Source organism: Mustela nivalis (assembly GCF_964662115.1).
Source record: "Mustela nivalis genome assembly, chromosome: 1".
In the NCBI taxonomy this organism is placed as follows: domain Eukaryota; kingdom Metazoa; phylum Chordata; class Mammalia; order Carnivora; family Mustelidae; genus Mustela; species Mustela nivalis.
The window spans coordinates 165,798,232-165,815,000 of NC_139020.1; the positions used below are offsets into that span (position 1 = coordinate 165,798,232).

Here is a 16,769-nt window from a genome sequence, read left to right on the forward strand (position 1 = left end):
CGGCCTTTCTGGACACATGCGCACTGTCGCCGCTGGGGAGATGGCTAGCTGTCGGGTTTTGCGCCAAGTCTGGTGTGGCTGCCGGCGGGGCCCGGGGGTCCGCCCAGGGTCCCAGGCCTCAAGCTTTGGCACCGAAGCCGGGTGATTAGGCCTCCCTCTGCCTCTTTGTGTGGGCGGGACGTTGGGGCCGGGGTAAGGTGTGTGTGGGATCTGGATTTAGGTGGGCATGGATTCTAATTCCGCTACTACTGTGTGACCCTGAACTACTCATTTGGTTTCAATGAGCTTCACGTCCCTCCTGCAAAATGGGCGCCGTTGTTTATGAATTTTCGGGAGGCTCATCCAGGCATTTTCAGGCATTTGTAGGAGGTGGCAGGATTTAAGATGTGTGAAGATAAGAATGGACACACCTCAGGAAACAGTGATCTCCCTGTTGCTTACCCCACCTTTTCCAGACATCAGCTGCGCCGAGGAGGATCCAGCAAGCGGTCGGGGCCGTTGGGGGACCAGCCATTCGCGGGGGTGCTGCAGCTAGAGAATCTCACCCGGGAAGGGCTGGTTGATGTGCTGAGGGCAGCCGTAGTGGACCAGAGAGGTGAGGGCTGGGAGGGGCAGCTGCACAGAGATCTGGGAGGGCAGCCTGCGTCTCAGAGCCTTCTGCGGGCTGACTGGGCTCCCTAACAAAATCTTTGGGGGTCATATCCGGGTTCTGCCTCCCACTAGTGGTATGACCTGGAATCAGCCACATAATCTGCCCGAGCCTCAGCATCATGGGAATAGGGGTGTGAGGGTGCAAATAACTAGAGAGCCTTGAGCATGGTAGGCACTTGGTAATAAGAATTGTCATAATAAATTATTTATGGACAAAACGTAGGCTTTGAAATCAGATCTAAGCTCTGTAATCACCTTACTGTGTGACTTTAGGAAAATAATTTCTGTGGACCCAAGTCGCCAGTGATTTAATTTTCTCAGCTATTTACTGAGCATAGGTTCTATTCCACTGTTCCAGACACAGTTATACCGTGCTGAACAAGATTAATATGGTTCCTACTCTGAGGGAGCCAATATTTGAGTGGGAGAAAGGGTTAACCAGAAATAAATGGACAAGGTACTTACTACTGATCAGGGTGTTATAACCGTGTGGCTGACATTAGATGGAGATTCAGGCCTCTCTGTGGTAGTGACATTTGAACCAACATGATGTGAAAGAGCCAGACAGGTGAAAATCAGGGACTGAGGAAACAGCAGGTATAAAAGCCTAAAGTGGCAACAAGCTTAGCATATGCCAAGGACTGAAAGAACTTCTGTTTAGGGTGTGGTTGATAACTCATGTCTGAGAGTTGTAGTGGGGACACAAGAGAAGTTGAATTGAGAAAGTACTTTATAAACTCCAGTTGCTGCTTTTGTGTCACTGATGCTCACATACTGTATGTTCTAGGACCTCTTGTTACACTGAATAAGCCACCAGGTCTACCAGTGACAGGTATGGTCAGGGGGAGGGGAGGTAGTGGAATAGGGTTTGATGGCTCTGAGGGATTGGATAATGAAAAGAAGGAGATGGTGGCATGAAGCCAAAGGCCTCTGAGAGCAGCTTGTACTTTTCCTTCTTCCCCCCGCCCCAGGAAAACCAGGGGAGCTGACATTGTTCTCGGTGCTGCCAGAGCTGAGCCAGTCACTGGGGCTTAAGGATCGGGAGCTCCAGGTTGTCCAGGCATCTGGGAAGTAAGTGGTGGGCGGTGATGGGAGAATAGCAGGACAGGCCTCCATCTTGGGTGAGGGAGCAGTTGCTTGGAAATAGGCTGAGACATGTTCCCTAGGCTGGTTTGGGATCACAGAGGAAGGATGCAAGGAAAAGGAGGGAGCGGACAGATCTGGGTTCATATCCGTGTGCACAAACTGTGATCTTAGGCAAAGCATGAAACCTCACTGAGCCTCAGTTCCCTTAATCATAAAGTAGAGCAGTGCTTTGTGTGCAGTCACTTCTTCAATCCCATAATCATGGCAGGCATTGCTGGTTGATCCACAATATTCTTTCTTCTAACTGCCATCAATTAGAGCTGGTACTTGAGATGAAATATGCTTTTGGGGAATTTAATTATTTACAAGCCAATATATACAAAATTCCTACTACAGTGCCCAGCACATTGTAGGCATTCAGCAGTGGATGGTAATTGTTACAACATTTGGCTGTGAGCTCCCTGGGAACCAGTGGAGAATGAGAAACTCATTAAATTATGTAGTCTTATTATTAAACATGAGGAAGTCAGGGTTATAGTACTGGTGTGACCTCTTGGCCTTAAGCAGGCCTGTGTTCCTTCCAAGGGGTCTCCCTTTTTTGTAGGTGAGCCCAGAAGACTTTAACTTCTGTGATTTATCCTCTTTCTCCAGAGACACCTCTGGGCTTGTACTCCTTTCCAGCTGTCCTCAGACAGCGAGCCGCCTGCAGAAGTTCTTCATCCACTCACGGAGAGCCCAGAGACCCACAGCCACCTACTGGTGAGAGGGGATGGGAGGCTCCCCGGGGCAGTAGGAAGGTCCTGGCAAGCCGTCCTGTGACCTCTTCCTGCCTCTTTCTCAGTGCTGTCACTGATGGGATTCCAGCTACTTCTGAGGGGGATATCCAGGCAACTCTGAAACTGGAACACATTGATGGTGTTGATCTAGTAAGTCAGGTCTGGGAGGGAACAGGAGGGGACTCTCCAAATATATGATCCCTAAAGAGGAGTCAAGTGTATAGACTTGGGGTGGCTGGCTCTCTTGTCCCCTAAAACAGGCAAGTGACCACTGCTTATACTCTGGCTCCATCTGTTGGGAGCAGAGAGGGTCTGGGTGAGCTGCCAGATATGTGTGAAGCTTGTTCATTCTTGGGGGCTGACACCACAGGTAATTCCAGTGAAGTCCCCATCCCGGAAAGACTTCCAAGAAGGTGTCAAGAGGACCTTCAGCCACTTCCATGTGGTGGCCATGGGCTCTGGCTGTGCCCTGGTCCAGCTGCAGCCACTGACAGGTGGGTCTGGAACCTTGCCAACCCTCACAACTGCAATTGGCTGGGGCGTGGGGAGGGGGAGTGGGAAGAAGGTGGTGGTGATGGTAATGGCAGCTTGGGGAGCATTTGATGGTCTCTAAGAAGGAAGTAGTCAGACACAACTGGAGGAGACAGCGCTTCTGCTGCCAGTCTGATGGTCATTCCTTTGTAGCCCATCTATTTTTTTTTTTCTTTAAGTTTTTGATCTCTAAGTTTTGTTCTGTGGTTTCACTGTGCCTAATCTAGGTGTGTGGGCTCAGTTTTATTTATCTTCCTTAGAATTCACTTTGTTTCCTCAGTCTGAAAATATATGTCATCAATCCCAGAAAGTTCTCTTCAAATGTTGCACCTCTTGCATTTTCTCTGTTCTCTTCCTTCTGAATGCCTAAGAGAGGTGTCTGACCTTCTCATTCTACTTACTAGGTCTCTTTTCTTTCATATTTTTCATTTCTTCATCCCGGTAATTCTTCATCTGGGTAATTTCTTTAGATTTATTTTCCAGGTGAATAGTTTTCTTTTCAGTTGGATCTGCCAATTCAGCCCATCCATTGACTGTATTTTTCTTTCACTTCTAGGAGTCCTATTTGGTTGTTTTACAAATTAAAATGGCCCTGAAAAATATAGAGTATCTTTTATTCTCATATTTGTTCAAGTTAAACATACTGATATTTCTATATTTCTATTCTATATATATTTCTGTATTTTCATTGTCTGAAGTTCTGGAGGGCCTAATCCTATGGTGTTTCATGCTGACTCTCATACTTGGTAGATTTTCATTGCTCTGTGATTCAGGAATGTGGATTCACGTTCAGCTGGGCCTTTATCTGTGGAAATCTTTGTTGCCTCACTGTAGGTAGGGCCCTCGGGAGTGGTTCTACCATTGGTTCTGCCAAATGCCCCAGAGCTATCAGTTTCAAGTTCTCTTTGAATATTAATGTCTTGGTTGGAAGTTCACAGATTACGCTGGTATTGAGTCCCAAACCTGTGTGAGAGTGGGCTCATGGTTGTGAATTCTCAGGGGAAAACTTCACTCCCTTCACCCATACCTAAGGTGATGACCTGTCTTCATCGGTGACTAGCTTTTTCTCCTGGTTCACCCCTTTACTGAAGATGTAGCTCCTCTAGGATTTCATTTGGGTACCAAGGCCTCAGCCCTGGCCCCTAGGTAGCTACTTAAACCCAAGACCCCTGGATACCAAGATTTGCAGCATCCCTGGAATAGATGAAACGTTGGCACTTGTGTACTGTGGATTTGTTTTCCACTGGCTTTGGTCTTGGGGACCTTAATTTCCTCTGCCCAGCTCTATATTTAAAAGGATGGTTCTTATATTTTTCTGGTATTTCTAGGTGGTTTAGAACAAGAAATTTTTTAGATTATCCAGTCCACCATATTGCTAGACATGGAAGCAGAGTAGTAGCTCCTGGGTTTGAATCCCAGCTAATGGTAGTGGGCAAGTCACTTCTTTTTGAGCTTCAGTTTTCCTGTGTGAAGATGGGAATGATGATAGGACCCCCTTATCAGGCTGTCATGAGGATTAAATAAATTTACATATGTGAAGCACTTTGTACCATGCCTAGCACATAGCTCCCCATTTCTTTGTCAGGTTTCCCCAAAACCTGTTCAAATTGGGGTAAGCTAAAAACAGGGAAGGTATTGGCTCCCATAACTTAAAGTTTAGGCATGGCTAGATCTTGAGGCTCAGAGGATGTCCTCGGGATGTTCTTTCTGCATTTCTTTTTGCCTCCTGCATATTGGCTTCTCCCTCCCACAGGCTCTCCTCTGGGCACGGTAGAGAGGGCCAGAGGCTCTGGCAGCTCCAGGCCTGCACCCACCAGTTTAGTACCCTAGCAGGAAAAAGCATTCCTTGTTTCCAGTAGCTTCAGCAGTAAATTCAGGGTTGTATCTCTTCATGAGCGAATCTTACAGGCTGGGTAGATTGATGGTTATGACGGTGCTGACCTGCTCTTGCGCCCTGCTCTGGAGTCGGGCGGTAGCATTGACCTCACTAAAACCACGTGATCTGTAAATGGGAGCAGAGTGGTGGTGTTTACCCAGAGGAGAGGAGGGATGATGATCCTGGGTGGGACAGAAAGAGCAACTGCCTACCATCTGTCCTCTGTCTCCTGTCCCCCAGTGTTCCCCAGTCAACTCCAGGTACACATGGTACTACAGCTCTGCCCTGTGCTTGGGGATCACACATACTCTGCCCGTGTGGGCACTGTCCTGGGCCAGCGCTTTCTACTGCCAGCTGAGAGCACCAAGCCCCAAAGACAGGTACCCACACCCACCTACCTATTGTTTCGGGGGGTGGGCTGTGGGGTGAGGGTGGGCAGCACCTTCAGACATTAGCTATGAAGTCTAGGACTGAGTGGCTGCCCTCTTGGCTTCCAGAGCTATTTATAAGCCCTGTCTTACTGTGTGCCTTGAGCAAGTAACATCCCCTCTCTTAGGCCTTGTTCTGCCCATCTGTTCAATAAGGGACTTGAACCAGCTGATTTCTCAAGGCCCTTTTAAGTCCGTTGTTCTTTATGTCCCTGGTGTAAGGACTAAACATAATTGTGTGTGGGTTATGGTTACTCTATGTGCTCTAACAGAGTTACCCCAAAGTCCCAGAGTTTAACACAACAGTTTCCCTCCCATTAAATCTAATGAATGGGGGTGGGGTAGGGATGGGCTTTACCCCAAGGTCACTCAGGGACCCAGGCATTGCCATGCAGCCAGCAGATGAAGGGAGACAGTACAGTGCAGGTCCATTTGGGAGGTTTTCATGAGTCAGGTCTGGCAGTGGCTTGCTTATACTTGCACTCCTGTTCCATTGGCTAAAACTATCACGTGGCATACAGTTAATAAAAAAGCAAGAGGGACTCAAAAATGTTTAGCTGTGTGCCAGGTGGGAACTGATTTGATGAACGCTAGCCAGTCTCTGCCATAGTGTGATGGTATATGTGAGTGTGTGTTTGTGTAGAGAATACAAATAAGAAACTATGGACAGAGAGGGAGCAGGGGAGGGAAGACCTGCCTTACTTCCATTTTTGGTTAGAGCTGGTTGGAACTCAACCTGGCTGAATGCTGACATGCCTCTCCCACCCCAGGTCCTGGACGAAGCCCTCCTCAGACGCCTCTGCCTGACCCCGGCTCAGGCTGCCCAACTGCCCTTGCATCTCCACCTGCGCTGTCTCCATCTTCCAGGCATGAGGCCCAGGGAGGCCCCCATGAAGCTTCTGGCACCCCTACCCCCTTATTTCTCCAGGACCCTACAGTGCCTGGGGCTCCGCCAACAATAGTCCTCCTTCTGTTCCTACTGGCAAACAGTGGGGATGGAGGTGAGGGGAGAGGAGGAGGAGGAACCTACGATCAGGCCTGAGGAGAATGAGGTCAGTGCTCAACATGCACTAAGGCCATGCTTTAAGATCCTGGGCTCTGCATTCGGACAAACCTAAGATCAAGGCCTGGCTAGGCCACTTGCTGTATGGTGTTAGGCAGATGACTTCACCTCTCTGCTGAGTTAATAAAAGTACCTACCTCATAGTATGGTTTTGACGATTTGCTGAGAAAGTAAACGTTTATCATGGAGCATACTTTCTGCTGAGTTCAGTATGCGATTTTATTTGGCTGTTTCTGTCCCAGTTCTAGCTGAGAGGAAATATCTAACTTTTTTGTCATTTAGTTGTGCTAAAATACATATAACAAAATTTACCATCTTAACCATTTGTTTTAAACATTTTTTTAAAGATTATTTATTTATTTATTTATTTGACAGATAGATCACAAGTAGGCAGAGAGGCAGGCAGAGAGAAAGGGGGAAGCAGGCTCGCTGCTGAGCAGAGAGCCTGATATGGGACTCAATCCCAGGACCCCGAGATCATGACCTGAGCCGAAGGCAGAGGCTTAACCCACTGACCCACCCAGGTGCCCTAGCCATCTTAACCATTTTTAAGTGAGCAGTTTAGTGGCATTAAGTATGTTCACATTGTAGTGCAACTGTCACATCCCATCAGCCTGCAGAACTGAAACTCTGCCCCATTAAACACTGACACCCCATCCTCCCACCTCCCAGTAGCCCCATTCTCCTCTGTGTCTATGAATCTGATTACTCCAGGGACTTCATATAAGTCAAGACCTTAGACCTTTTACGTGAAAAAATTGTGAGATATATCAAACATATGAAGAGTACATAAATAGTTCTGTGATTTAAAGAGTAATTATAAGGCGACTCCCATATAAGCACCACTTGGCACGAAATAGAAACATACCTCTCCTTCCCTGTTAGGGTAGCAGTTCTCAACCCTGGCCCCACATTAGAACCCCCTCAGTGAAACTTTTAAAAAGCCCCTTCCTTCCCTGGGATTCTGCACCCTAAAGATACCAATTTAATCAGTCTGGGCTGGAGATTCTGGCATCGATCTTTTTTGAATCTCCCGGAGGGGTTCTACTGTTCAGTCTAGGTTGGAGGCCCCTCCCCTGACATGGGAGCTTTCCTTGTTTGTCTTAAGTTTTTCCACCAAATATACATCCCTAAACAACATATTTTGTTTAGCCCAATTCTAAAGTTTCTGTAAATGGAGTCGTGCTATCTATGTATATACTCTTCAGCGATTTGTTCTTTGTTCCACACTGTGAAATGCATCTGTGTTGTGTGCTGTGGGTCTGAATTCCAGTGCATGACTCTCCCAGTTGATCCATTCTACTGTTAACATCATCATTCAGCTCTTAGCACAACACTGGTGTGAAGCTGCTCATGTGCATTTCCTGGTTCAGTTATGTCAGAGATGCTGGCAGAGTGTATGTATCTTCACTTGACTAGCGTATTGGTTTCCTAGGACTGCTGTAACAAAATTACCACAACCTGAGTGGCTTAAGATAACAGAAACTGATTTTCTCAGAGATCTGTCTGGAGGCCAAAAGTCTGAGATGAAGGTGTCAACAGGGCTGTGTTCTCTGAAGTCTCTAGGGATGAATCCTTGCCTCTTCCAGCTCCTGGTGGCTGCAAGCCTTGACTTATGGCCACATCACATCAGTCTGCCCTCATCTTCACATGGTCTTCTCATGTCTGCGTCTTCTAAGGACACTTGTCATTGCATTTAGGGCTCACCTGGATAATCCAGAGTACTCTCATCTCAAGATCTTTAACTTAATCACATCTATGAAGACCATTTTTCCAAATTAACTTATTCACAGGTTCCAGGCAGATATATCTTTTGGGGGAAGGGAGGCTAACATTCAACTTACTACAACTAAGAAATACCAGTTTTTCAGATGGGTGTGGCTGGTCGGATATTTCTTTCTAGGAGACCATGGGCCCTTGCTGAGGAAGGAACAGACCAACTTGCTCTGGAGAAGGGCTGGTGTTTAGGTGAGGTCCATCCTTCCCCCATCTCGTGGTGTAAATCTGACACCTGTTAGATGTTACTCTGCTGCTGGGCCCGGTTCTCCCCTGGACTTGGGCCTTGGGGATCTCCCAGTGGTGAGCAGTCTGGCAATACATCCTAGCCTTCTCATTGCCACATGATCTTGGGCAAGCCATGTCTCCTCCTTCAGACTCCTGTTTCTTCATCTACAAAGTGAGGCTTACCCCCAATCCAAGATCAGAGATGCCAGAGAGACACTGCATAGGAAACCCCATGCCTGTTGCTATGGGGTGGAATTCTGGCCCTTTGCTTTGTGGAAGGGTGTCTGACAGCCTCTAGCTCTCACTCTGGATGTTGGGGCACAGGGCCTCAGCCTACTCTCTCTTCACCATCCAACAGAAATGGAGCCAAGCCCAGGAAACTTCACTTGCTCCTTTTTATTTGGCGCTGCATCCAGGACAGGGGCAGTGAGGACCAAAGCAAGGGCTTCTCTGGCCTCACGTCCCCCATGCCCCCTAGTTCCTGGTATGCTTTGATAAAGGGCAGGGGTCCTGGAAGGCTCAGTGTTTTCATTAAGCATGCCTCAGCCTTGGGTTTGTCACAGAGTCTGGTCTTGAACTTGCCTTTGGCTTTGATCTTCCTGTGGGTGCTAGGAAGATTTCCAACTTCAAAAGGTAGAGGCCACAAGGTACTTCCAGGATGGGGACCACGAAGGCGCTGGGAAGCAACAGCCTCGGTGTGAAAGGGGGGAAGAGGTGGAAGAGATGATCAAGAAATCTGTTCAGGAAGGGGGTTCTGAGGGAAAAAAGCCCTTCCCTTCTGGCTCCAGCCTGCCTGAGACCTGCCCTTGCCTGTGCCCTCCAGCCCTGACCCTAGAGCCCTGTATTCAGCACTGCCCACCAGGGTGCAAGTCACAGTTCAAGGCCCACCTTTCTTGGTTTTAGGACGCTGGATGCCAGCTTGAGCTCAGAGTTAGGTGTGAAGGAAATCAAAACCTTGGCAGTAGGTAGAGTCATCAAGGCCTTGCCTGTGGTCGACAGGGCCTGAGAGCCCACCAGCTTGCTGTGTTGCAGTCTGAGGACCCGCCCCTGGGATCGGAGAACATGGGGAGAAGGCAGCCGGGCCTTGGTGTGGACGCTGGGGAAGGGGGAAGGGGCTGTGGGAGCAAAAGGGGCCATGAGGGCCTGGGGAAGGTCCAAGGCCAACAAGCTGCCCCTCAGGGAGAGCATGAAGGGTGGGGAGGTGGGGGAAGAGGAAGGCTTGGGGTTTGAGATGACAGATGGAGCCCTCCCAGTTCCTCCTCCAGAGGCTATGGGAAGAACACAGGATTTGGAGTCCAACAGACCTGGGTCTGCATCCCAGCTCTGCCCCTTCTGAGATGTGCAACCTCGGGCAACTTCCTTATACTTCCTGATACCTCGGCTGGAAAATGGGGATAATAGCACCTACCTTGCTAGGTTGTGAGGACTAAAGGAGCTGGTTAGGTAGCAGCACAGTGCAAACTGTTAAATGCTGTAATTAGCTCCTTTCCCCCAGAGGCAACTCTGCATGGAGGCAAAGGCAGAATACTGCAGCAGGCAAAGCTTGGGCTCTGGAGAGAGATGGACCCGGGATTGAGTCCTGGCATTTGAAATAAGTCCAGCTGCCTTGCAGGGTGGCTACTTTGGGAGAGAACAATACTCATTTGGACGTGCATTTAAAAAAAAATACTTTGGAAGTGGTGGCTTTTCCTTGCTACTAGTGTCTTTTAGGTGGGGCAAATCCAGGTGGTTAGGATGGGGGGCTTGAAGAGCAGGAAGAAATTGCCTTGGGACCCCAGGGTGTTTTGCGGGAATGATCTTACCCAGGGCCTGGGGGTTCTTCGGACTCAATGGCAATCTGTTCAAGGGGTGGGGTTGCCTGTCCCCACTAGCAAAGGTCATGGTGAAAATGCAGCCCATCCTGGTGCTGGGGGGCTCCCACTTCCGGAGGTTGGGGTAGACCAGGGCTGTGGCACTTTTCGCCTTGCCTTTCTTCCCCTTTCCGGGGGCCGAGGTGGTGGCAGTGAAGGTTGGCTTCTCAGTGTGCCCCAGACTCCTGGCCCCAGCAACTTTCCTAGGAGCTGACTTGTGGGTAAGGGTCCCCGAGTCCTTGCCTTCCCCAGAGCCTCTCTGGGTCAGCAGGTGAGGGAGTGCTGGGCGGACCCCCATCCGCCGGTGACACATTGCCAGGGGCTTCTTGATGGTGGAGCCTTCTACTAGGAGCCGGATACCCACATACTGAGGTACCTCCACGGCAGGCTGTGGAAAAGAAGAGGAGATGAGGCCTGTTCAGACAGTGATGCTGGATGCTGGAATCCTAGGCCCAGAAGGAATCAGGACAGAGATGGATGAAATTAATCTCTGGGCTAAGAAACAGGAAGCCCACCTCTGTCCTCTAAGGAGTCTGGCTCCGGAGGCCTGAATCAATACCTAGAAAATTTAAAAAAAAAAAAAAAAAAAAAAAAAAAACCTAGAAAGTCACAGAGTCCCTGGGATTAGTAACTCAGTGGAGTCAGAGAGCCTTAGCCATGCTACCACCAGCACTCCCTACCTTTTACCCTCCCCTAAGTTCTCCCAGCCCCTGCTGAAATGTGTATGGCTCTGCTCCACAGGCCACTGTTGACAGACAGCTTCCTGAGTTAAGCCAGAGTCTCTGCAGACAGAATTTGAGTTGTGTCACCCAGACAGATAAGAGGCTTGGAGCCTGTCTGGAGCCCTGCATGAACCCATTATGGGGAAGCAGAAATTAAGAGCTTTAATGAAGGCATTCTACTAAGAGACTGAAGTAGCAAATTTGCAGAAGGAGGCAGAGAAAAAGGTCCAAGAGAGGAGCTCCTGTACAATTTTCAGTTCCTATTAAGCCAGCTGTACACCCTGTAGCTAGGCTCCAGAAAAGCCCCCTGTGTCTTGCTAATGACCCCCCCCCTTTAACCTTGAGGTACTCTGAGGTATTTTCTGTGTCAGTAGAATAACCTGATTAGAATCTAAACATCAGAATCACTTGGATCTTGTTAAAAATAACCAAGCCCACAAAACCCAACTGATCAAAGGAGGCAAGAATCAAAACTGGGTATCAAAACAAGTTGGTGAAAAGGATGACAGGAAAATGTGTCATGTGCACACAGCATCAGCATCACTTTACAGAGTAAGTGATCATTGCCAGAGGGAGGAGCCAAGTGACAATGGAGAGATCTGGTAGCCACTGCCCTAACCCTGTGGTCAGACTTAGCATCACTAATCAGGAGACAGTCCAACAGTGTGTGCCTTGTGATAGCATATAAGGCACTCAGTATCACCTCTCAAGTGTTCTTGCCAAAAATGTTTAACCTGAACCTCACCAAGCTGTTTGGCTTAACTTCTAGTTTACAGGACATTGAGATAACAGAAGAACAAGCTAAACAGCACCACGAAGAAACAATCAGATAAATCCAAAATGTGGGGCAGTTCTACAAAACAACCAGCCTGGTCCCTTCAAAAGTTCCAAACAAACTATGGAGGAAGAAAAAGCAGTGCTGCTGCTCTAGATTAAAAGAAATTAAAGATCACCCAAAGGAATAAAACCTGTGACAAGTGGAATCAAGGAAGTGAAAGACCTGTACATTGGAAAGAAACTAAGATACCAATGAAAAAAACTGAAGACACAAATAAATGGAAAGATATTCTCGGCTCATGGATTGGAAGAATTAATGTTATTAAAATGTCCACATGACCCAAAGCAATCTATAGATTCAATGCAATCTCTATCAAAATTCCAATGGCATTTTTCACAAAAATAGAAAAATTAATCCTATATCCTGTATGGAACCACAAAAGACCCCGCACAGTCCAAACAATCTTTTTTTTTTTTTTTTAAGATTTTTAAGCCATCTTTATACCCAACATGGGGCTCAAAATCATGACCCTGAGATTAAGAGTCACATACTCCACCAACTGAGCCAGCTAGGAGCCCTCAAAACAATTCTGAGAAAGGAGAACAAAGCTGGAAGCATCACACTTACTGACTTCAAACTGTATTACAAAGCTGTAGCAATCAAACAGTATGGTACTGGCATAAAAGCAGACACCTAGATCAAATGAACAGAATATAGAACTGCCCAGAAATAAAGTCACACATACAAGGTGAATTAATTTATGACAAAGGGGATACAAAAAGTATCTCCTTCAGTCTCTTCAATAAATGGTACTAGGAAAACTAGAAGCCACATGCAAAAGAACGAACCCAGACCACAATTTATAGCACACATAAAAACCAACTCAAAATAGATTAAAGTGAATTTAAGACCTGAAACCATAAAACCCTTAGAAGAAAACACTGGCAGTACTAAGCTCCTTGCCATCAATCTTGGCAATGATTTTTTTGGATTTGATACCAAAAGTAAAGGCAATAAAAGCAAAAATAAAAACATGGGACTATAACTAAAAAGCTTCTGCACAACAAAGGAAACCATCAACAAAGTGAAAAGGCAACTCACCAAATGGGAGAAAATCATATATCTGATTGCAAATCATATATCTGATAAGGGGCTAATATCTAAAATATATAAAGAACTCCTACAAGTCAATGGCAAAAACTCAAGTAATCTGATTTAAAAATGGGCAGAGGATCTGAACAGACATTTTTCCAAAGATGACAGACAGATGGCCAACAGGCACATGAAAAGGTGCTCAACGTCACACTAATCTTGGGGGAACTCCAAGTCAAAACCGTATGGGATATCACCTCACACATGTAAAATGGCTATTTTCAAAAAGGTAAGAAACAAGTGTTGGTAAGGATGTAAAGAAAAGGGAACGCTTGTGAACTGTTAGTAAGAACTGGTGCAGCCACTGTGGGAAATAGCATGGAGCTTCCTCAAAAAATTAAAAATAGAATTATCATATGATCCAGCAATTCCACTTCTGAGTATTTATCTGAAGGGAAAGAAAGTATTCCTATCTTGAATATCTGTACCCCCATGTGCATGGCAGCCCATCAATGGATGAATGAATGAAGAAAATGTGACTGTTTAGCTAGCTAGCTAACTAGCTATCATGGAATATTATTTAGACATAAAAAAGAAGGAAATATTGCCTTTTGTGATAAAATGGTTGGGCTTTGAAAGCATCACACTAAGTGAAATAAGTCAGAAAGATAAATATTTCATGATGTAAATTATATGTGAAATCTAAAATAAAAATAAAAACAAAAATAAAACCTACAACTCTTAACTCATAGAGAGCCAATTAGCAGTTGCCAGAGGCAGTGGTGAAATGGATGAAGGGGGTCAAAAGGTACAAACATCCAGTTATAAAATAAGCAAATCATGGGGGCGCCTGGGTGGCTCAGTCAGTTAAGTGGCCAACTCTTGATTTCAGCTCAAGTCATGAACCAAGGGTTATGAGATCGAGACCCTTCTCAGGCTATGGAACCTGCTTAAGATTCTATCTCTTCCTCTTCTTCTAGCCCTCCCCACCCTGCTCTCTCCCCATCTCTTAAAAAAGAAAAAAAAAAAAGTAAATCATGGATGTCATGTACAGCATGGTAACTACAGTTGATACTGTATTGCATATTTGAAAGTTGCTAAGAAAGTAGATCTTAAAAGTTTTCATCAGAAGAAAATAAAATTATAACTATGTGTGGTAATGGATGTTAACTAGACTTATTGTGGTGATCATTTCACAACATATTTAAATATCAAATACAGGGGCGCCTGGATGGCTCAGTGGGTTAAAGCCTCTGCCTTCGGCTCAGGTCATGATCTCAGGGTCCTGGGATCGAGTCCTGCATCTGGCTCTCTGCTCTGCAGGGAGCCTGCTTCCTCCTCCTCTCTCTCTCTCTGCCTGCCTCTCTGCCTACTTGTGATCTTTGTCTGTCAAATAAATAAATAAAATCTTTAAAAAAAAATCCACTTGGTCTAAAAGGGACAGATACAATATGAAATGAAAGAGGCTTCTGTACCCCCAAATTTCTATGAGTATGTAACAGACTAAGAACTATTGTGGATGTTCATGGAAAAGGAAGGATGATTCAGGGCTGAACTGAGATCCCAATGGATGGAACCAAGAGCCACAGAGAACTCCTAGGAAGTAACCCTTGAAATTGGTTTTCTGACTTCTAAAAATCTTATTCCATTCCAATAAGTAGACTCAAATCTCTTTCTGGAACAAGGGGAGTAAAATTATTACAAAGGAGTAAAATAATAATAATAATATTAACAGCAGTAGCAGCAGCAGCTTCTACTGACTCTTACCCCACATCCAGACCTTATATGTGACGCCATTGTGAAACACCCAACAATCTTATTAGGTAGTAACAGTAGCTAAAATCTGTAGCACTGACTATGTTCTAGCATTGTTTTAAAGGGCTTTACTTATGTCAACTCATTATCAAAACCTTATAAAGTAGGGACTATTTGCAGTCTTACTTTACAGATCAGGAGACTGAGTGCCACAGGGGTCAGGAAACTGTCCCAAGCCAAACAGCTCATAGTTACTGAGTAGGAATTTGAACCCAGGGAGGTTTTGCTTTTAACACTTTGCTATATGGCTCACGTGTATATTTTTGTTGTTGTTAGTGTTACAATTAATTTTCTTAAATTCCAGCATAGTTAACATACCATGTTACATCAGTTTCAGGTCTTCGACATAGCAATATAGTGATTCAGCCCTCCCATGCATCACCCCATGCTCATCACAACCCTCCTTAATCCCCATCACCTGTTTCACCCATCCACCACCTGCCTCCCCTCCCTAACCATCAGTTTGTTCTCCATAGTTAAGCATCTGGTTTTGGGTTTATTTTTTTTTCTTCCCTTAGTTTTTGTTTCTTAAATTCCACATATGAGTGAAATCATACGGCATTTGCCTTTCTCTTACAGGCTTATTTTACTTAGCATTATACTCTCTAGCTTCATCCATGTTGTTATAAATGGCAAGATTTCATCTTTATGGCTGAATGATGTTTCACTGTATATACTACACTTTCTTTATCTATCGATGGACACTTAGGCTATATCCATAATTTGGCCATTGTAAATAATGCTGCAGTGAACAGAGGGTGCATATATATATCCCTTCAAATTAGTGTTTTTGTATTCTTTGGGTAAATACCCAGTAGTGCAATGACCGGATCATAGGGATGATCCACACATATTAACTCATCTTCATCCTCCCAAACCCTGTGAGAAAGATGGTAACGGCATCTCCATTTTACAGATGAGGAAACGGAGGCTCAAGGGTAGAAGTGGTGTTACTGAGACAGCGTAGCAGGACCAGAACTTGAACCAGTTCTGTCCAACTGCAATGCCCTGTGTTTCACTTTAGGGACGCCTGGAAAGGGGTGCAGACTCCCCAGGGTCTTGTCTGGGCTCTACCTCACCTGCTTGTAGATGAGCTCAAAGGCTCCTGTGTCACAGTTGCGGTCTAGCCGCCGGTCGATGACCACGCGCAGGGTGTCAGCTTGCACACCTGCACACAGCCGGGCGGTGACAGCAGTGGAGGGGGCCATGGTGGGGCTGGCATTGATCTCGATCAGCCAGGGCTGGAAGTCCTCACCAAACACAAAGTCAGCACCGTAGAGCTCAAAGCTGGCCTTCCGACACTGCACGGTGTCCTGGGAGGTCTGCAGGGCATGGATCACAGCAGCCTTCATGCCGGGCACAATGACGGTGGACCAAGCGTCTGGGGCCCCCATCTCCTTCAGGTGGGCCTGGAACTTCTGGCTCGACCACATGTTGTCCGAGGGCAGGAGTGGGTGCCGATGGCATGAATTCTCCAGGTGCTTCTGAATGGAGTTGTTGCACAGGTGCACTGAGCTGGGGCAGAGAGCAGAAAGCTGGGGTCTGGCTCCCTGAGCCTTTCCCACCCAAATGTGGGGAGGGCAGGCAGACCCTGGAACCACCCGTGGGCCATCCCAGATCATTTACCTTGAGATGAGACTCTGTGAGGAAGGGCAAGAAGGACAAAGGCCTGGGCCCTGCTATATTCTTGCAGGGCCAGAACCAGTCTCATCCCTCTGAGGGCACTCCCTGTGGGGCCACAGAACTATGTGCTTTAGTCTCAGTTAGCCCTCCCAGCGCCTGGAAGGTATTAAGGTGGGTAGGAATGTGGGCCCTGTAGTCAACAAGACTGCTCAACACAAAAACAAAAACAAAAACAAAAAAACAAGACTGCTCAAGGCCTACCATCACCACTGACTAGTTGAGATCTTTTCACCCAAGTGCTCCTTCACATCTGTAAAATGGGGGTCGTACTAGAACCCACTTCACCGGGATTTCATGAATGAGTGAGAGAAAATGCACGAAGTGCTTAGCACCTGTCACATACGAAGAATTCAGTAACCGATAGCTATGAGTTTCATAATAATGCCTCCATTCTTCAGATGCAAGAAGTGAAGC

General features: G+C 46.5%; 2 protein-coding genes across 11 annotated transcripts in view; one reads left to right on the forward strand and one right to left on the reverse strand.

The window, feature by feature from the left end:
* Positions 1–14,987, forward strand: part of LOC309840664 (lipid transferase CIDEC-like) — a 32,013-nt gene extending 17,026 nt beyond the window's left edge. For 2 of the 4 annotated variants that reach the window (XM_082682931.1, XM_082682930.1), the window contains exons 6-13: positions 456–595; positions 1,439–1,483; positions 1,623–1,722; positions 2,389–2,496; positions 2,579–2,663; positions 2,884–3,007; positions 5,161–5,300; positions 6,119–6,554. In XM_082682931.1, the coding sequence (XP_082539057.1) occupies positions 456–595; positions 1,439–1,483; positions 1,623–1,722; positions 2,389–2,496; positions 2,579–2,663; positions 2,884–3,007; positions 5,161–5,300; positions 6,119–6,310 (934 nt within the window). In that variant the 3' untranslated portion in view covers positions 6,311–6,554. Of the gene's footprint in view, position 1; positions 142–455; positions 596–1,438; positions 1,484–1,622; positions 1,723–2,388; positions 2,497–2,578; positions 2,664–2,883; positions 3,008–5,160; positions 5,301–6,118; positions 6,555–11,756 lie in introns of those variants that run through there. The other 2 variants (XM_082682933.1, XM_082682932.1) reach the window with 2 other exon arrangements.
* TTLL3 (tubulin tyrosine ligase like 3) lies at positions 6,735–16,673 on the reverse strand. Of its 7 annotated transcripts, none has more exons than XR_014298744.1 (6): positions 16,299–16,673; positions 15,752–16,187; positions 10,218–10,653; positions 9,720–9,796; positions 9,304–9,530; positions 6,735–9,091 (listed from the first exon to the last, which is right to left on the reverse strand). XR_014298744.1 is itself a non-coding variant. In XM_082682978.1 (5 exons), the coding sequence occupies exons 2-5, from the start codon at positions 16,103–16,105 to the stop codon at positions 8,798–8,800; spliced, it is 1,311 nt and encodes a 436-aa protein (XP_082539104.1). In that variant the 5' UTR covers positions 16,106–16,187; positions 16,299–16,673; the 3' UTR covers positions 6,735–8,797. The 7 variants fall into 7 exon arrangements, 5 of the variants coding, with proteins under 5 accessions (XP_082539104.1, XP_082539103.1, XP_082539106.1 ...); XR_014298745.1 differs by having other exon boundaries at positions 6,735–9,106; XM_082682978.1 differs by lacking the exon at positions 9,720–9,796.
* Positions 16,674–16,769: the final 96 nt, after the last annotated feature.